The sequence below is a fragment of the Rhizopus delemar genome, genomic scaffold (genome assembly GCF_000149305.1).
Source record: "Rhizopus delemar RA 99-880 supercont3.10 genomic scaffold, whole genome shotgun sequence".
Taxonomy (NCBI): Eukaryota; Fungi; Mucoromycota; class Mucoromycetes; order Mucorales; family Rhizopodaceae; genus Rhizopus; species Rhizopus delemar.
The window spans coordinates 452,670-473,436 of record NW_027137836.1 but is presented as its reverse complement, the minus strand read 5'-3'; the positions used below and the strand labels follow the sequence as shown (position 1 = coordinate 473,436).

The following is a 20,767-nucleotide window of genomic DNA, read 5'->3' as shown; positions in this document are numbered from 1 at the left end:
ACCTTTGTTTTCAAGACCTGGAACTCAAAGCCCTCTTGGTCTCCCTCCAAAAGATCATTCGTATCGCACCCAGACCCAAATCGATTCGATTCCAACACTGTTATTCTTCCTTTATCCAAGACACCCTGATACCCGTCTCTTTCAGCCGATGCGACGCCCCCCCGCTCTATACCCACATTCGCCATCTTCAGCCAGCCGAACGAAGACAGCAATACCAAGCCTACGGATTCGACACGGTCCACCAGGCGTTTTCTGACCAATTTGCGAAACTGATGCAGCTGGGACCCGTCCGGTCCTTGTCGGTCATCGGCTGTGATCTCGATCTGGGCCTGACCGAGTTCTTTAGCACGCTGATCTGCAACGGTCATGCCCTGGAGCGCTTTCGATACGAAGCCAATGGAGACGCGGGCATCGACTCTGGCCAGATGCTTCAGACCCTCATCCTGGCCACCCCCCACATGCGTCACTTTCTCGGCCTGCACGCGGGCCTGGACGACCGTGTGCTCGCGACCGTCGTCCGACGCTGGCCTCACCTGCGTTCCTTCACCCTGGCCGAAGACAGACCGGGAGCGATCTCGCCTCGGGCCCTGTGGGCCTTGCTGTCCGGCTGTCGTGAGCTCAAGACGGTCGAGCTGGTCGATCTCGCCTGTCTGATCAACCGTGAACTGGCGGTCGAACGGGAGCCGCTGCGATCGATCGAGCGGTTGCGCGTGACGAAATACGTGACGATGCCGCTGTCGCTCGCTGGCTTTGTGGACCTGCTGAGGCTCTTTCCGAACCTGAATCGACTGGAATACGAAACGAATTTCAACACGTTTGACAATCAATTCGAGGGGGTCACGCTGGATCTGTTTGAGAAAGAACGAAGGTGTGTGGAAGACTATGTGACCCATCAAGGTTTGGATTATCATGGCCAGTGGTATCAGCCCATGACCCATCAACAATATCTCTTGGCTGGTTTGTTAAGACAGCTTGACATGATACCCTCTTCTTCTTCTTCGTGATATCATTTCACATTATGTAAGCTGAATGAAGAATAAAATCAACTGGTTGCACAAACATTCTTTTGTTCCTTCTTTTTGGGAAGCTCGTGAGTTGAAAAGAAGAAATTCTTTATAAAACAATCTTTTTTTCTTCTCTTCTCCTTCTTTTTCTTTCTCCTTTTTTTTTTTTTTTTTCTTTCTTTCCTATTTTTTAGATGAGTGGCAAATGCTTGTTGTCTATTATCACAGGATGAAAAAAAAAGTTTATTTTCATTGTTTTTCACATGAAGATCAATGGTTGTAAAAGAACGAATGATTTCTTGTAGACACAATGAATCAGCAATTTTAAAAATAATTTATTTTTCAAAATAAAATAGAAAGCGGCGAATGAATGATTTCAAAAGAAAAAAGTAAATGAATCAACATTTGATTGGATGAATACAAGCCCGATACATGAAATGAAATGTTAATGACATTTAAAAGAAAAAGGAAATCATCATGACGATAACTGTACAACTTTGTCAATAGTACGTTGATCTCGAACAACTTGAATAATCAAATGTTCTTTTTTTGGATTGGGCTTTGTTGTCACGTTTCTTGTTCACTTTTTTATAAAAATAATAAAAAAAAAAAAAATACTTTACAAATTTTTTTTTTTTCTTCTTCTTCTTCTTCTCTTTCTCTCTCACTTTCTCACTTTTTATTTCTTTCTTAAACAAACAAAACGCATTTCATCATCACTTCATCTATTCCCCACACACACATTTTTTTTTTTTAATTTTTTTATACTTTCTATAGACTTTTTTTTTTTTTTAAAACATAGACTTTCCTTTATAGACTTTATTTACCCCATTCCATTCACTATATAAACATCATGACAGACAATTTCAATTCAGAACCAATTATGCTTCATCACCAGATTTTCCAAGATAAAATTGAGGTAAAAAAAAACGTGGTAAAAGTAGTACATGAAAAATGAGCGGCCAACTAATTTGATTGGTTCACATCAAATTACAATAGAACCCTCCTTCCATGATTGAGGTCACTCAACGATTAGCACCCGAATTATATGAATATGAGTTCCCACCGAGATCACGCATTATGGCTATTGAAGAACACATACAAGACGATGAAGATGAATTCTTTGATGAGTCTTCTTTTACTACCATTTCAACAGATCATCGTTATGATGAGGATGAAGAAGGACAAGAAGAATTGGAAGATTTATTGTCTTTTATTAATGAATCCTTCATCACTCGACAAGAAGAATTCGTTTCGGATCATCAACTCTCTCCACTTCAACTCCCTTGTCAATACATCAGTCGAAATGATCGAGAAGAATCCTATGATTCAACCGGTACCATCAAACAACCCTTGGGTCCCTCTTCTTTTCTATCCGCCAAACACAGACAACTCTTTTTGGAACGTGTGCCTGAAGAAGACAGGATCAATTGGGATGAGAAATCATTCATGTTTCCTGACGATGATGATTATCAACCCGAAGATTGGCATGAACAACGTAAGCTCTCTTATTCTCTATTCATCCTCTGACCTCTTTTCCTATAGTCTATCAAAGTGTTCATCCCTATCAGTGTTCATCCGATGAAGAAGACGATCAAAGCAACTTTTCAACTCATTCCAAAGTCATCCTCATGAAGATCAGCAAACTCAATCCACCTGTCATCATCCACTCCTCTCGTATCAGTTACAGCGACGAAGGCTATGATGACAACATTCTCGAAGACATCGACTGCAAAGAACGACCGATCGAATCCGCCTCGGTCTTCTTGCCCCTGTCGGACCCACTCGACCCAGACCATGTCCGTACCCTGGCTGCTACCAAGATCCAAGCCGCCTGGCGTGGTTACCGTTACCGTACGCAGCAAACCACCCAGGCCTCTCACCGCGTGCTGGCCGGTCTAGCGCACATCCACCACACCCTCGCTCGCCGTCAGCAGGACCAGGTCCAGAGCAGGATCCATCAACTCGAACAGCGTCTGAACCAGGAAACAGCCATGCGGGTCGCGTTTGAAAAGGCGATGGAGGACATGACGATCTTGATGGACCACCAACACAAGGTGCTCCATGAACGGCTCGAACAAGAGGTCGGCTTGCGTCAGACCTATGAGCAAAAGATGGAAGAAGCCCTGCATCACATCCAACCCCTCGAATCTCGCTTACGCCATGAGGCCAAGGCCAGAGCTGACATGGAATCCATGATGTCCCGTGTGCTCGATCAACTGCATGAACTCAAAACGACCGCCAAACAAGAGGCCGAGGCCCGAAAGTCGATCGAGCACAAGCTGGAGGAGGCCACGGCAGAAATCGCGGCATTAAAGAAATCACGCGGTGTCGCTCCCTCTGTCCGTGCCCCGTCCAGTGCGGCCAGTCGTGCTCCCTCCAGTGCTGCGAGTCGTGCTCCCTCCAGTGCCGCTAGCCGTGCTCCTTCCAGTGCGGCCAGTCGTGCCCCCTCCAGTGCTGCGAGCCGTGCCCCCTCCAGTGCTGCCAGTCGTACCCCAGCTGTTCGTACACCCGCCGTTCGCTCGGCCAAATCGACCGTGACCCATCTGTCGTCAAAACCAGCTCGGTCCACAACACCCTCCAACATCATCCGTAGAACAATGACTCCATCTCAAAAAGTATCTTCGACCAGCCGTGCTGCGGAGACGATTAAAGTGACAAGAAAACTCTAATTTTTTTTTTATTAATGTTGTGTATATGTTGTAGTATTAATTTAATAATTTTTTTTTTTTGTATGTGAAATGTGTACACAGGCTTGAACATTTTTCTCAACACTTTTATAGACTTTTTTTTTATTAATAAAATAATTTCCCCCTCTCTCCTCCTCTCCCTTCCTCCTTTCCTTTCTCTCTCTCCTCCCCTTTTTATGATTTGTTTTTTGTTAATTCACTTAATAGAATAGTTCCTTTATGATTTATTTTTAGTCCATTTTTTTTTTAAAAAAAAAAAGAAATGTTACACTTACCAACCACAAATAATAAAATAACAATTGAACTTAATAATATCCGAATATTCCAAATAAAGTTGGTTGTCATTGTTTGATTTATCGTTTGATTGATTTGTTCATCTAATTTAAATTGAGTTTCATATAAAAATGAGCATCAGTTTTACCTTCTTCTTTTAGTGTCGTATTCTTCACATCGTCCATCATTTGAAATATCACTCGATCTGTTTCCACAATCGATTGTTTGGGTACTCTACTTCCATAATAAGGTATCACGGTCGATGTCGTTGAATTATTTTCACTCATTAAAAAAAAATTGTTAAAAATAATAAAAGGATTGTAAATAAAACTATTTCATTCTTCTCAACCGTAACACAGTCTTCATGTTACATTCATCCATACCGCCACGTTGTCAACCACTCCGATTCATCTCCTTCCAATCTCCGTTGCATCTCAGCACAGAAAAAAAGAGAATCGAAATCAAATGGACTTGATTGAGATTCATGCAACCCCCCCCTTACTTTTTTAATTCATGTAGACTTGCATCAAAGAAAAGGGAGATGCAACAAAATAAAGCAGTGAATTAAAATGGTTGCATCACATACCTTATCTTCCCCTGAACCTCTACTAAAAGGAGATTGACCAAAAAAAAAAAAATTGTTTTTCTTTCTTATGTTGTGTCATCAAAAAAAAGGTGAGAAAGGATTGGATTCATCCAAAGCTGATGCCCATCTTAGACAAACCATCTTCCACTTCAACCCACTCACCCTCTCTTTCTGATGAAAAGCCACAAGAACAAACAACGACCTGGGCTTGGCTAGGGACCGTCGTCTGTATGGTGTTGAACAGTAGTTGTGCCATCATGTGGATGACAGCCTCAAGTACACCCACCGTCATGGCAGACTGGATGGCCATCTCACTCACTCAACTCAACTGGCTCTCCAATGGATCGGCTATCCTAAACGCCCTGGTCTCCTTCATCACACCCTTGGCCTATGATAAGCTGGGCATCAGATCCTCCGTAAGCATCCCCCCCTCCTTCTCTCTCTTGATTCATCCCTCCCAATCCTCTCTTTTCTTTAGCTCATTTTATGTGGTCTGTTGAACGCCTTGGGTTGTTGGGTTCGAACCTTGGCCATCCTTGTGCCGATTGAAAAAAGATATGCGTTGTTTATGACAGGACAGATGATTGCCAGTCTAGGAGGACCTTTGGTTTACAAGTAAAAAAATAAAAAAAAAATAAAAAAAAGAGAGAGGGCTAAGTTGTCATATGTAGTCTTGCTGCAAAGGTAAAAAAAAGAAATCGCATGCTGTACCCCCCTCAAGGCTAAAGAAGGCCCTTCTAGTTTGTTTCCATCTGGTTTGCACCCAAAGATCGAGGACTGGCCAGCCTTTTGTTATGTAAATGCCCCTCCTCCCTCTTTTCTGTTCACAGCATGCACTCTGACCTTCTTTTTATGTAGCCATTCAGGTCGGCATGGCCTTGGGACCCTTGCTCTTGCCTCTGATATGCCCCACGGTCAACCAGGTGCCTCGCATGGTAAGCCACGTCATCCATGAGCTGTTCTCATGATTCTCCCTAGTTGCTCGTCGTCTCTGGTCTTTCCACCCTTGCCGCCCTCCCTACCTTTCTCATCCCCCCTCAGCCTGCCGTCCCACCCTGCGTCTCGGCCACCCTCGCACGCGATTCCCTTTGGCACGGCCTCCGATCGATCGCCACACACGCTCAGTTTGGCTGGTTGACCCTCATGACCTCGGTCACCATCGGCATGATTCTCTCTGTCTCGGTCTTGATCATGGAGGCCATCGCGCCCTTTGGCTACAGCGATCAGCAGGCGGGCCTGTGTGCTGCCTCGGTCGTCTTCGCCGGTTGTCTGGGTGGAGGTAAGTTGGTCGGTGCTTGACCTGCTGGCTGATGTCTCTTAGTCATGTCGGGTTATTGGTTGGGTAAAACGGCTCAGTACTTTATGCTCCTTCGCTTGTTGACGCCCATGATGGTCTTTAGTTTCGTCATGTTCAACTTCAACCGTACGTTTCTTTTTTTTCTCTCCTTTTCTTTCTCATACCTTTTTATAGTCATACCCAATGCTTTTGCAACCGTCCTTGTCGCATGCATCATCAACGGTTTCTTTTCTTATGCTTTATTACCCATCTATATCGAATTGGCGGCTGAAAGTAAAAAAAAGTCACCTTCCAATTCGTCTTTTACCTACTTTTTTCTTTTCTAGTGACTTATCCTATCTCAGAATCCATCAGTTCATCTCTCTTATGGGGCTTCACAACAATAGCCATGCTCATCTTTTCTATTGTCATTGATGCTCTCAGAGCAGGTCCAGAGGCATCACCACCCAATAACATGAACTTATCCATGGTGGTCGTCGCTGTCATCGTAGGCGTAGGTAATTTACCTTGTTTGTGGTTAAAAGGCGAATTGAATCGTCTCAAAGAGGATCAACATGAAGAACAAGGCTTTCCTTAATACCTTTATACACAATTTTATTTCTCTAATATATATTACAACCATGGCATCCATGTACATTCCATTTGTGCCATCTTTTGAGGATTGCTTGCTTGTGATATCAACTGGATCACATTTTGATTCACAGGTCTTTCAGTCGGTGCATTCTATAGAAAAACGTCAGTCGATGCTTGATCGTATCTCTTCTTTTTCACTTGCCTTTTCAATGTCTGCTTTACATGCCAAAAATTGAGCTTTGGTCATCATCTGAAGCACATTCGCCTGAACTCGCTCGCGGAATTGCGTTTCGGTTGCAGGGCATTGATTGGCTATATGCCAAGTGATCAACTCATCTCTCACAAAAAGATACAAATACTGATCCAGCTCTAATTCTTCTGTCAGGGATCGTGCTGTGGCCATCAGACAGCTTGAAAAAAGTCCGTCGACACCAACCGCAGTCATGTATTCTTGAATGTTTGGTGTAAATCTAAAAGGAACTGATTCCCCATTACCAAGCAGTGGGTTATTTTGACTCCAGCCTATACATCCTCAACGTCAGTAATCCCAACAAGTCACTTTTTCATCAGTCTCTCACCTGGTAATAACTCTGTCATCCATATATTGCCCGTCTTTCGTGAGATTGTAATCTTGTGAGGAGTACGATGTCCGATACTAAACAAATAAGACATAAAGGTAGCAGTGGCATATTGAGAAATGAACCGTTTACGGTGAAACCAATAGTCAGAATAAGAACGGAGAGTTCGAAGCATGTACTATCATGATATAAATAAATGAAACAAGGTAACCTGCGTTGTTATTTACCTTGCTTAAAATATTGGATGGTACCATCGTCTTTGCAATATCTTCATTAATTTCCATTCTCAAATTAAGTAGCTCTGCCTTCAGATGATTTCCCTAATTTACCCCATCAGCTTCTTTTTTTTCTATATATTCTTATCAAAGCCTCACACTTACTTCACTTGTCCTATCTACACTGCCTTTAAGTTTTTCAATAAAGTAAACCAATGGGTCGTCTTTATGCATATTCATATGATCACAGTGGTCTTCATAAATTTCATAAAGCGTGCTATAAGAAGGGTCGTCACTGACCATACGGACATTGGGGGCCAAAGGAACAATACTGGGCAAGTGGAACGTCAAATTTCGTATACGACTTTCTCTCTTGTGCTCCAAGACACCGTTGAGCAATCGAAAGAGTTGCATCAACCTCTCTTCACGTCTAAACTGACGAGCGGCCGGATTCTGAATGACAAAGGGATGAAGACTGCCATCATGACCTCGAATCGTCACACGACGGAAACAATTGCCATAACTGCGAATCACTTCTACTTTAGGCAAGAAGCGGTCAATATGAAGGAAGCCATTCGCGTTATCGGTCAACAGTAGGTATTGGCCTGGGATCTCGACATCATCAAACTTTTGATGCTGAAACTCGACAAGATAGTGGCTTGAAGCCTCCAACTTTTGTTTACGAGGTCGAGCATCCAGCATGGCCTCAAATTTATCTCGCCACAGTCTCAGTTTAGCCACGTATTCTTCTAGATTGAGCTTGCTCGTAGCAAAGTCTCGCACAAAAGCTGTCTTCATATGGCCTGGATAAAGACTATCAGCAAAACGAGCAATGTTGCTGATAGTCGCTTGGGTTAATTCAAGTGTGTCATTTGGGTTCATTAGACGAGTCAGTAATTGCTATCCATACTTGTGAGTGCAAAGCATAAAGTTACCATGTTCATTCTTACCTGAGCCCCCTCATTGTATAATGCCACTACCAACCGATACATGTCTTCATCTGCTTGAGGCTTAAACTTCAATTGGATCTGGTCCACCATGGTTTCCATCGATAGGGCAAGTAAGGGGTAGCCTGTCTTTAACATGGCCATGATTTCGTCAAAAGGATGAGTGGGTGTATTAGGGGTCACCATGGGAGGTTTGATCCAAGGGTTTGTCACCGGATTCTTTTCTACGGCCTTTGCGTTGTCCTCTTTTCCTTCCATGGACTCTTCTTCTGCCTTTATCTTCTTCACTTCATCTTCTTCCTTGATCTTTTCTGTCTCTTCTTTATCCACTTCCATTGGCTCAACACCGTTCTCCTTCTTGGCATTTTCTTCTTTATTTCCTTCTGTACTCACACCTACCGTTTCTTCCTTCTTCACCGAGCCGTTGGCTGCAGCTGCTGTGACTTCTGCTTGTTTGTTCACCGCGGCCGCCATTTGTGCGCGCTTTGCTACTTCTTCTTTAGCAGTTCTTAATTGGAAATGTAAAGCCTGAAAGAGGGTATGAAAATTTATTTTTTTAATTTCTGTTGATTAAACTTACCTGTGGATACTGTTTAGCAATACGCATCAAGATTGTACGAGCATGTTTTCCTTCTTTTTGTTGTATTCCCATTAAGAGTTGAGGAATAAAAGTTATCCAATACCATACAGGTATTTCGCCCTTATATACCTCAAATGCACTTGAGATAGTTCCATTTTGATCGTCCAAACTAAGCAGCCACAAAATACGCAAAAGATATTTTCTTGACTTTGCATTTTTAAAAATACCAGCTGCTTGCAAATAACAGCTCACAGCATGTGTAGCCCAATTGAGCTCCTGCGGGTTCTCCTTAAACATCCGATCGTTGTATTCACCCCAGGCAGCCCAGGCACGACCGTGGGCTACCTCGATTTGAGCAGCGGTCACAAAAGCTTCATTTGCCTCGTTCAAGTAATTCAACTTGGCCAGGAACTGTCCCTTCAAAACATAAAATTCGGCCTTTTGCTCCTTGTTAAAGTACGATAAATTGGTATTGTTAATCAAGTCCAGACCGGCTGAGAGCTCAGTCGAGTGCTTGTAATGACACTTGGCTTGCTCACGCAATTTTAAAAAGGCCTCTTGTATTTCAATATTGGGTAAGGTGTAGATCTTGGCCAGTGAATTGCTACAGACATTGTCTAGGTTGTGTTTGCGTGCCACACGTGAGAAACGATTGATGATCCATGCAGTCTCATGATAGCCGCGATAGGCAAATGTGTTTTGGTTATTTCCTGCCTGATTGGGAATCAGTGGGATCAAGGGCAGATAGGTACGATTGATGGCAGAAAAGATATGCTGGCGCCAACCTACCAACTGACTCCATACATTCATGTCATCCCAGACATTAGGCAATCGCTCACGCCATGAGCCAAGGATACCACGAATCTCGGTAGATCGTTGCTCGAGATTTTGTGCATTAGTATTCCCCAGACTGACAAAGAGTTGACTGGCCTCGTGCAGTTCCAAAAATTGCTGATAGAGCTGCAAGAGAGGTATATGGCTATGTGATACGATCTGAGGTAATGCGCACCATTTTTTCAAGCTAAGCTGAATACCCTCTTCGCAGATGCGAGTGAATTCTGATCCTCTGTCTTCTGCCGCCTGTGATCTCATGAGAACCAGGAATGCTTCGTACACTTTGAGCTCAGGTGTAGGATGATCTGCTGCTTGAGTCACAGCCTGCTCCAGTGTCTCTCTATCCGAGGCCCAATTGGATAGTCGCCATGCGCAGTCCAAAAGTAATTTGGGATCGTTATCATACTTTGCAAGGTCAGCCAAGACATCCCACTGTTGCAATCTTTCTGTACAAGAGATCCAGTGATTTTCCCACAGCATGTATTCAGATTCTGTAAAGGGCAACACGCCGTTTCTAGCCTTGATTTGCGCATTTTCATACATGGTTTGCGCTTGAGACCACATGCTGCTTTGCTCAAACGAAAGAGCAATGTTTGTTTCTATATAAGTACAGTGACGTCTCCAGAGACCATAGAATATATCATTCTCGTTTAAATCAGAAAAGAGCTCTGTCAATGCATCCAGGGTGCGTTCTTGACTGTTCAAGTCGTCGTTCGGAACCTCGGTCAGACGACCGCTTTCAATCATTTTTTGCAGAATCTCAATGGAGATATGCCAGGCATCGTGCGTTTTACCCAGGTATTTTATCAGATGAGGAGGGAGCTTGATGTCAACATCCGCCCGAGCAAGACCAGCCATCAAAGCTTGAATGACATTTGGGCGCAAATCAGCTTGCTTATCATGGTATTCTTTAGAAAGTAACTGTATCATAATCTTTCCAATGTCATGACACTCTGTGCTGCTTAATACTGACCATGCCATAGGAAATATGTCGACCCAAAGTTTAAAACATGTTTTATCATCAAGATATTGAAGATGACGCATGTTAATAACGATATTGCCAACATCGTACTGCTGTAATTTCTGCAAAAATGCCTGGTGTCTATCAATCATGTCACTCAGTTCGGGAGATACCTCAGTGTCTACCGACTCAGTTTGATCGCCAATGACTTTGAGTGACATTGCTCTTAGTACATGGGGAGGTGTCAATTGAGATTCGATATGAACAGCACCAAAAAGCAAATCTAATGCTTGATGAATCCAGAAACTGTCAGATAATGATTCCCAATTTTGAGTCCCCAGGATATAGTTCAGTCGCGTATAAAGAGTACGGCTCAAACTACGATCAAACACACGCATAAATTGTGAGCGTACTTGGGGATTTTCGCTTCGAGTACCGCATAAAAAGGCTTCTTCCAAACGTGCAGTCAGCTCAGTCCTTGCAAAAGACGGGTTGCTATAAATCTTCAGAATGAGATCAAGATAATCCTCTGTGAGACGGCTGTCGTTTCTGCTTTGTAAGCTCATCATTTTAACCAAAATCCCAGCCTTCTCCTTCATGGTCGGGAACGTCTCTGTTTTATCCAGCGTCCATTCTTTTAGCATATCCAAAATAGCATGAAGTAGTTGTACATCGGGTGACTTTTCAATCAACTGAACAAGACAAGTGAGGAATCCACGACGTTGGTCTCCCAAGTAAGAAACTCTCATTCTCAAAAGCTTTAAACTAAGAATCAGTAAATTCACTTGGGAGTCTGGGTTGGCAGAGGATGCTGGAGGTTGAACCGCCATGATATGCTCTCTTGTGAGCTTTTGAAGAAGCTTCACGATGCCCGGAACGAACTGATCCAGCTTTTCACTACGTCCTGTGCTATAAGCTTGAAGTAACTTTAAAACACCATAAACATTATTTGCACTGGCCACACCATCTGTAATTGTCGATTCGACCAGAGCAACAAAACCGGCTACATCTGGATGTGGAGGCTCATCTCTGATTTCTGGCTGAACGGCTTGATTTATCGAACGAAAGATGTGTGACAAAACTGGTTGAAGTGATGAATGGATGCGAACGTGGTCAGACTTGATGCTGTTTTCTAAAAGTCGGAAAAGCTGATTCATGTTGAGAATGAACCATTCATTAGGCTTATGACTAATGTCGATGCAAAGGATCTCTAAAGCACTGCATACACTAGACAATAGTATGTCGTTTAGTTCCTTTATAGTCAATGCGCGTTCAAGATGAATAAACTTCACATGAACATCGGGCCAAACGGAGGAATCCAAAAATCGGTTAATCAACTCTAGTACACGCTGGACAAGTCTTCGTTGAATCATATCAGATGGATTGTAAATGCTACATGCAAGTCGAACCAAGTAACCAATCATATTCTCTCGAAGTGTCAAAGGAGGAGCATATTCTTTAGGTCCACCCGATGCTTGAGCTTCCGATGCACTCTTGACTTCACCGCTCTCTGTCCTGGATTTCTTTGCCGGAGATTCATTGGAGGAGGGTTCTAATACTCTCTTTTCAGATAACTTGACAGTATCTTTGTCTTTTTTCAATCGTTTTTGTTCCCAGTTAAAGACCAATTCTGCCAATTCAACTGTCAGAAGTTTGTTTTCAGGCGTAGCATTCTGAAAGAGTCCAAGTTTAGGCAGTGCATTCACAATCTGAGGCAAAAAGTGTTCACGGTAATCGTAAAATAGATCAGGATGACGCACGAGCAGTTGATAGACATTTACTAATTGAGAAATACTGTGTGTGTCTTCGACGATTACTTTACGAGTCAAACGAATCCAGGATGGAACGCGTTCTTTCGCAGCTTGTGGTATACGGGCAGGGAGAACGGGTGAGATGATGTCGAGCCCTTGTCGAACTAGAGTACGCGCTTCAGAGAGATGAGCACGTAAGAGAGCTGCATAGATCTGTATCACTATTTTACTAGGAGTTTCAAAAGCTGTAATGAATCGAGCTATCAATACATAGGCTGCTTGCTTGCAAGTCGAATCCTCTAGGCGAATATAGTTCCAACCAAACTTGATCACCTCTTTACGCAAATCAGTTAGCAAATCGGGTGCATACTGGACAATCATTGCTGTTAACTGTAGCAACTCAATTCTAAGAGAGTCTTCAGAATATTGATTTTCATCTACTCCATCAGATCCCGAATGGGCCCATACTTTACGAACCAATTGTTCCATCATCTTTGCATCCAGAATCTCTCGATATCCTCCATTTTCTCGAGTCATTGCGACAAGCAAAGATGGGTTAATGACGTGGCGAAGAAACATCATGCGAAAAAGAGTAGACGAAGAGGATTCATGGAAATGCTGAAAGAATTTTTCAAAAATGAGTCGTTTGTTCTTGGCCGTATACTGCAAAGCAACATCTCGAAAGAAAAATTCTCGAAGATAAGAGAGATCCATGACTGAATCTTGAGCAAACAAGTTTGCAATTTCAAAAACAATATCCACGTTCTCTGGGTTTTTACGAAGGTAGGAGATAAATATCTGAGAAAGATAGAACGATTCACGAGTAACTCGTACCCCTTCTTCATCATCCTTCCTCATTGACGCAAATCGACTTGGTGATCGCCAAAGATCTAAAAGACAGGCCAAGACATCCGGCTGATTACTCAACCAATCTGGATCATGTCGCACTATTTCACGCACCATCAGCACACCTTGGAAATTCAATACTGAATTATCGGAAACCTTGAATGTTTTTTCTATCAATTGAGTCATATTCTTTGATACCTCTTCTCGAACCTGAGCAGCATTTTCTGAGCCTAAAACATCAATGAATAGACGAAGGTGTCGTGGCTTGTCAAATTTGTCAAAGAAATAAGCTACTGCTTCAGAAGGGTATCTGTTCAAGTACTTGACTACAGGAGACCTGAATGGACTAGAGAAAGAACGACGAAGGTGAAGCTCCATTTCCAAGACTGCCGAGATGTATTCATCCATGAATATGTGAGCAGTGGGAGGTAGCAAATGAAAAACGTCCAAGATAGCTGCCATGACCTTGATTTCTCCGTTATCACATAATGCAGTTCCAGCAGCTTCTTGCAGTAAGCTGGTTTCAGCCAATAACTTAAGATGATCCAGCAGCTTTTTACCAATTTCCACCTTGAAGTAATTCGTCAAGAGTTCTAACAATCGAGCAAGCCCCTCAAGACTAGGAACACTCAGGGTTTTATGACTTGATAGAGTGGTTAAAATAGGACGAAGGCCTTGCTGTAGAAGCTCCTTGGGTAATTTATTTGATTGAGACAAGACCTGTTTGAGGCCCCTGTGAGCTGCTTCAACTACTTCAGGTGTACTTGAATAGAGCGATTTGAAAAAGACCTGAATTATACGTGCACGAGTATGAATCTGTCGCGGGCTAGAGAAATCAGAGCATGCCATAGCAGCTGATAAAAGCTGGATGCATACGATACGCAAGTTCATCAGGGGAGTTTCATTCTTGTGTTGGGAGCCCTTGCTCACTAAAGCTTGATCTTCTGCATCAGCAAGAGCTAGCACCTCATGTAGCAATCGAATTAACTCATCGTTAAATTCCAAGAAAGGTGGTCTAAGAGTAAGACAGTAGGTGATAGCGTCAATGTGGCCTATTTGCATAGCAAATGGTAAAGCACGAAGAGGTTTGGCAAAAATTGGTGCAACTAAACGTTCTCTAACAGGAGCTAAAAGTTCTGTAACCTCGTTACCTGTTAAGTCCGCCAAAAGCTGGAAGGAGGATTGTATCGTTTCACGCACGGTACTGTTTGAGTTGGATAATTCACTAAGGAGTAATGCAATAAGGTTCTGAAACTTTTGCTGACTTTCTTGTGATTCATCGTCATCGGGTCGATTACATACTTTGAGGACATGAGCAAGGGTTTGTGTTGCTTCTGCTGTATTAACGTTGGCCATCTCGGGCGAAGCATCTTTCAAGACAAACAAAAGAGCGCGAATAAAATCTACTTCATGTTCACGCATCCATCGAGTACCCATGTCTAATTGTGAACTGATGATTGAGATACCAAGGCATCCACCCTTTTTATAGTACCACTCTTGCTTATAACAGTATGAGCTAAATTGAGAGGCAAGCACTCTAAAGATAGGTAGTTTCCAAACATGTTCTTTACCACCTAAAATCTTGACAGCTATATCAAAACAGAGTTGAAGCGATTCTTCTGCTCTCTCTCTTAGCTTTGCATTTTCAGAAGACATCACTTCGACGATAGCATCCACAAGAATTGTTGTACTCAAGTTTTGAACAGATAATTTTTCACTCATCACGTTTGACAATGGTTTGAGGCATGTTCTTTTTGCCTCAATTGCTTCACCGATATGTAACAACATAAAATGATGACAGATGTTTTCAAAAAAGAGCCATGCATCTTCACTCAACGTAGGAAGTGTAGAAGCTTTCAGGATTGCAACAAGCATGGTACGGAATGCTTCTTCTTGCGCAAGTCTTTTTGAAAGGTACTTTGTGTAGCCTCTACCTTCCAACCTTTTGGGTTTTAAATCATCCGATTTTTCCTCTTGCATATCATCCAAAGGTGTCTCATCGGTATCCATTGCTTCCGTGGGCTTATTATCCTCAGGCGAAGACGATTCCAGTAAATGTTTCTTCACACGTTCGCAAAGTACTTGAGCCAAATTATCAAATCCATTTTCAATATCGAGCATGGTAATAATGTTGGCTTTTATAAATTCGTATCCATGCTTCTTGTAAAACAAATCTGTTGTTGGATTTTCTAACGCCTTGCATGCCACTTCAAGACATCTATCCAAAGGAAGAGTGTGAGGTGTTGTGCTCGGGTCAAAGACAATCTCCAGTGATACACCACTCTCAACGCCTTCTTCATACTCAAGGGTAGGAGGAGAGCTAAGAATACGTCTGTTTCTTCCACCAAATTTACCAAGAATCCTCATAGCAGCGTGACTATTCTGTTGGTTGTAGGGTGATGGCTTAAGAAGCTTGTAAAGGGACATCATAAGTTCCTTCATCACAGGTTCCATAACCGAATCCAAGAAATCAGAGTTCAAATTGTCATTGCAGAGCTCTATTGTTCGAAGACCTTGAGCAACCAAATCATTATCGGCCTGTAAGGCAATCACCAATGGTTTCATCAAGTAGGGTAAAAAGGGCAAAAGAGTGCTCAGACGAACAGGAACAGCCAGGGCCAATTCAACAAACAAATTTCGCATTTCGGGTTTATGAGCCAAGGTTAGTAGCGAATTCAAGCTTTCTAGAATCATGTGAAGTAATGGTGTAACTTCCTTGTATAACAGTTCAAATCGACCACCTCCAATACTTTTGAACATGGCACGAAGAAGCAAAAAATAGTTGGCAGGCTCTTCTGCTTTGGTAGATAGTTTAAAACAAGAATTCACTAGGTTGCTTAAATAAGGTTGAAGTACAGGCTCGATCAAATCCGGAAAGAGATTGATGGCCATAAAGGATAGTCTAAACAAATGAAGCTGAACAGCAGAGTAATGCATATTGGCTCCACCTAGATTTTCAAGACGATCAATCAGAAATTTGAACAAGATTGAGGCAAATCCTTGACTAGAGATTTCATTGACTAAAAAATATTGCACAATATGAACCAGAGAAGTATTGATTAACATTTGGTCAAAAAAGAAGCCCATTTGAGATACAAAAACCTCTTGGAAAATAGCTGGATCCAGAAGTGTAAATACAGTAGCAAACGTTTCCAAGGTCTCCTTTTCTGCTGATGCTTGAGTACCAATTTTAAGAGATAAGTCATTGCATCCAATCGAGGTCTTTTTCAACTCTTCATAGTTAACATTTTCAGAAGGTAATGAACCATCAGGTCCGTATTGATCGATGTTATAGTATTCAAAACACATAAGTCCTTCTCTAAATAATCTGATAAGTGTATGAATATCCTCTTGTGAAAACCCTCGAGCAAATTGTGAGTACGTTTGTAAGTTGGTGTCGGTTGAAGGTGGTGGATTGCAGTGCCGTAAGCCAATAAATAAAGACTTTAATCCAACAGTAAAGTTTTTGAATAAAAATCGGCCATCTTTGATGCCATCATGTTGTGGCTCGAGAATAAAAGTAGATGTTTGAATAGATTTCGCTCGATCATAATCAAAACTGTCTTCAATTTCGACTTTTTTGTTGTTGTCTGGGTATAGTTGTGAAGTAGTATTGTTATTACTAACAAGAGTGGATTTGTTCTTTTTCACATGTTGTTTAAAGCATGTCTTGAATATGATATTAAGAGAAGCAAATTTACTAGCAAATGCGTCCAAGATACGCATCAGCAACTCTCTTCCTTCAGCTTTATTGGGAATCTTTATGATACAGTCGATTAAGTTGAGTAATAATTTGCCACACATAGTCTGAATACTAGGTGCCAGTGTAGCGTCGTGAAGATTTCGTGTATACATGTATACGGTTCGATAGAGTTGGGTAGGTGAAAGTTCAGTTCGAATATGGTGAATAAGATCAGCAAGCATACTGTATGCAAGAGGACTATAGTTCAAATATCAATATACATGATTCATACAATCTTTTCGAAAAACTTACCGCAGTGTATCGTGTGAGGTGACACCAGCGCCAATAAGAACCTTTTCATTTAATAATAGATCAATTTTTGGTACAAATGATGCCCTAAAATCGGTCGAAAGAATATGTCGAATAGCAACCAACAACTCCTTTCTGGTTGCAGTTGATTCTGGGGGACATTCTCTCAAGAGTCGAAGGGCAAAATCTGGTATCTGGTTTTGAAAAGGTCGAAGTAAGGCAGTATAGCTCCTTAAGATATATGCTAAAAATGACATTGTCTTCACTTGAGCTACAATAAAGTCATTATATACAGCACGGTTTCGAATTTCCGGACTGACACCAACGAATATTTCGCCGCGAGCCTGCGCAGCGCTGGCAGCTTCTGCTTGAGGCTTTGCTTGCAGACTAAGAATCTAGAAAATAATATAAGTTTAGCTCAAGCATAAAAGAGCTATATACTTACTTGGAAAATCAAAGGTACAAACTTCATGATATTTTCTGTAGCAATGCGTCGATTTGTTTGAAAGAGTAACACAACTATGATGGGGCATTCGGTCAAGACTTTAAAACTATGCATACTCTTTTGTAAAGGTTTTGATGGCGACTCTGGCACTTCTGCTGGTGAATTAGGTCGAGGTGAAGCAAAAAGCAAAGGATTTATTCCAGGCTAATTACAAAATGTTAGCGAAACAAGTCATATACAAAACAATGTCAACTTGCAGTAACTGATCCAATGGGTGTACTAGGAGCATCAAAAAGGTCCTTTACAGTCTGCTCCATGTTCTTAAATATCTCTAGAACAATGTCCAAAAAAGGCTCCACTTGATCTTCCAATAAATTTCTGAACGCTCTATGTAAGTCGATAATAATTTTTGCACAAACAACAGCATTATCCTCATTCTCCACTCGTATCAAATTCATCAACATTATACACAAATCATGCGCATATTCCTTTAGCGGCTCTGTTTGTGGTAAGCGGTAGATGATTTCCAATATTATATTTCTTAATTTCTATCAATAATTTGATTAATACAGGTTTGAAAAGGATGCTCTTCTATTACTTGTTCTGGTGTTCCACTTTGAAATACAGGATTTCCATTTTGTAAAATATCCATAAAAATAGGAATGAGCGTTGATAAGAATTTAGGATACTCTAATGTTTGAAACATTTCAACCTGATCCCTTAATTCATTCGCGATGGTGACTCTGAGGTTGGGAGCTAGTAGTAAACAAGTATTAAAAAATGTGCTTTGCACGGCTCTGCGTATATTTACAAAGGGAGCTATCGCTCAATCTATGTGCATAAACTTGCAAAGTTGTCATGTCAAATGAGATGCTTTTGTATAAGTGAGGAAAAATGAGCGATCAATATTCAGAAAGAAAAAGAGAAAAAAATTACAAAAATGCGCGACCATAAAACCCCCCTTTGCAAAATCAATTCTGACTTTAAATATTTTACCTTGTTTGATTTGATAATAGTTAATTTTCCGACGGTAGTTTAGTATTTTATTCGAGTCATTGGCCAATCATATAGAGGAAAACAGAGCCCAATGTGTTTTTCGAAAATGGTTCCTTTGACACAGACTCAAAATTATTAAGACGCTTGTTAAGTTTCTGTATACTTTTCAAACATCAGTTGGGTACTTCAAAAACTTGAAAAATGATATGACCTCATAAAGAGTGTTGTATTCAATGTATGGTTCATGTTAGACTTTTAATTGAGTTTTCTTTTCATGTTAGCATATGAAAGCCTATTGTTTATTTCTTTTGGTTAAAATTTTGATGTAGGAGGAAACCCTACAAATACAAAAAATTCAAGTTCAGATATTGCGCTGCATTATTTTTGTATGCAAAGAGGATATTCGTTTAAAAGATAACATTCGGAACAATCGAGTTAAAGAAATAATTAATCCAATATTTTGATAAACATGTTCATGTGCCAGTCATATTGTTCTACATTTTATTTGTCGGGTTCACAGCACTATTAAATATTAAACGCGTATCCTGAACTGTAGCTACTTTTGTTTAATAAACTTCTTGAATATTCCTCCTAGTATATATGCTAAAAGCTAATGTGCTGAAATATATTTGAGATATGAAAGTAACTAAATAACTTTAGTTTTGAATACAGACCAAGTAAGCAGAAGTTTTTTTTGTCTACTTTCTGCTTTAAATGATATACACAAATACGCACTTTAATATAAAAAAGCGTTTGTGCTGTTCTTTGTTCAGTTTGAATGTCAAGTTACACTTTATAAATGTTTTTGCGCTTTAAAAATGGAGGAATGATATCATCTTGGGTAACAATGCTCTACAATGAGGGGTCAAACGTAACATCTGGAGAAGTTAAAATTTTATTCCGATCATTTAAATAATGGTCTTGTATAACAAACAATAGCTTAATTTCTTTTGAACTGACAAGTGGATTATGGCTCGTAAATGCCATTAACTTGTTCATGTACGCCCATAACTTTACAGCATTTTTTTTTCCCGTTATCGTTAAAAGAAAAGAGAAAAGAAAAGCTTTTATTTGAATATTCACTGCTTTATCCCTTAAACACATTGACTGCAAGTAAAATAAATAAAAAATAGAATGTAAATGTTTTTCGGGTTATCACAAGTACGATCTCATTTATATATGCTAGAATAATGAAATAATATAATATTGTGATGATCAGCTTCAATGTAATTATCCTTATTTGACTATTAATAATCACCATTTTATCGGATTGCTGAACTTGTAATCCTTATCGGCTTTACCTGCAATCCTATGTCATCTATAAAGCGTATTTGTCCTGTCATTAAATTATATTATTCCTATTTTTTTAATAATTTGTCTATTTTGTATCTACCCAATAAAATAGAGTCCTAGAATATGCTTACAAAATCGCAAATGATAACTGAATCTTGCGTTCCTTATTACGCAAGTAAAAAGCCGCAAAGCGCTTGATTTGAACGATAAAAGCTAGTATGTATCACCTCCGCTTTTAGAGGAATTTTGATTTGTGTATCCTTAATACATGTACATTTCTTCTTCTCTTTCTCTCCTTTATCCCATTTAAAGAATATTGCAGTAAAATAATCTAATAGCTTGAACTCATTCATCTTCCAGCTATACTTTATTATGGTTAAAAAGCAAAACTTGCAATATACGATTAGGTCCCTTGTTTTTTGTTTTTTCGTCTGAGTATAAAACTATCTACTGTCAAAGAAAAAAAAAAACGGATCCTTTTGTTTTACATTTTTTTTTTCCATTTTGAAAACATCGGAGGTTAATCATAAAAACCTATAACATCGTTTTAAGCTATTATTCGAGCTTAATTTAATAGCGATAAGAAAATACTTTTTGTTTGTGGATAATGACAGTTATGTGATCTTTTTTTTAATTACTTTTATAGTAATTTCTGAATAGCAACGGGAAAATAATTTTGCCCAATCAGCAGTAAAATAAAAACTCAGTTTCTCAGTTAATAAATCTAGGTTGGTACAAAACTTTTCTCTTGTAACCAATTTTTTTTTTTTTTCTTTATTATTGTATGATAAATTAGAGGAATAATATTTATTACTTTAGTATTTTTTTTTCTTTATTTTTTTTATTATAAAAATTACGACAATATCAAATGGGCAATATATGTTGTCATCCAGATACTTTAGATTTT

General features: G+C 40.4%; 4 protein-coding genes across 4 annotated transcripts; 3 read left to right on the top strand and 1 right to left on the bottom strand.

The window, feature by feature from the left end:
• Positions 1–728: 728 nt before the first annotated feature.
• RO3G_12118 (uncharacterized protein) lies at positions 729–1,004 on the top strand (the record flags this gene model as incomplete). The annotated part of the gene is made up of 1 exon (XM_067666702.1): positions 729–1,004. One exon carries the CDS (start codon positions 729–731, stop codon positions 1,002–1,004), a length of 276 nt encoding a protein of 91 aa, XP_067522803.1.
• An 853-nt stretch (positions 1,005–1,857) lies between these two features.
• Positions 1,858–3,676, top strand: RO3G_12117 (uncharacterized protein; the record flags this gene model as incomplete). The annotated part of the gene is made up of 3 exons (XM_067666701.1): positions 1,858–1,923; positions 2,004–2,502; positions 2,550–3,676. The coding sequence occupies 3 exons, from the start codon at positions 1,858–1,860 to the stop codon at positions 3,674–3,676; spliced, it is 1,692 nt and encodes a 563-aa protein (XP_067522802.1).
• Positions 3,677–4,672: 996 nt separating this feature from the next.
• Positions 4,673–6,427, top strand: RO3G_12116 (uncharacterized protein; the record flags this gene model as incomplete). The annotated part of the gene is made up of 6 exons (XM_067666700.1): positions 4,673–4,969; positions 5,032–5,168; positions 5,295–5,349; positions 5,532–5,832; positions 6,025–6,123; positions 6,177–6,427. 6 exons carry the CDS (start codon positions 4,673–4,675, stop codon positions 6,425–6,427), a joined length of 1,140 nt encoding a protein of 379 aa, XP_067522801.1.
• Positions 6,428–6,978: 551 nt separating this feature from the next.
• RO3G_12115 (uncharacterized protein) lies at positions 6,979–17,598 on the bottom strand (the record flags this gene model as incomplete). Its single annotated transcript, XM_067666699.1, has 7 exons — positions 6,979–7,179; positions 7,229–7,321; positions 7,382–8,116; positions 8,167–8,691; positions 8,744–17,075; positions 17,130–17,521; positions 17,572–17,598. The coding sequence occupies 7 exons, from the start codon at positions 17,596–17,598 to the stop codon at positions 6,979–6,981; spliced, it is 10,305 nt and encodes a 3,434-aa protein (XP_067522800.1).
• Between the last annotated feature and the right edge of the window lie 3,169 nt (positions 17,599–20,767).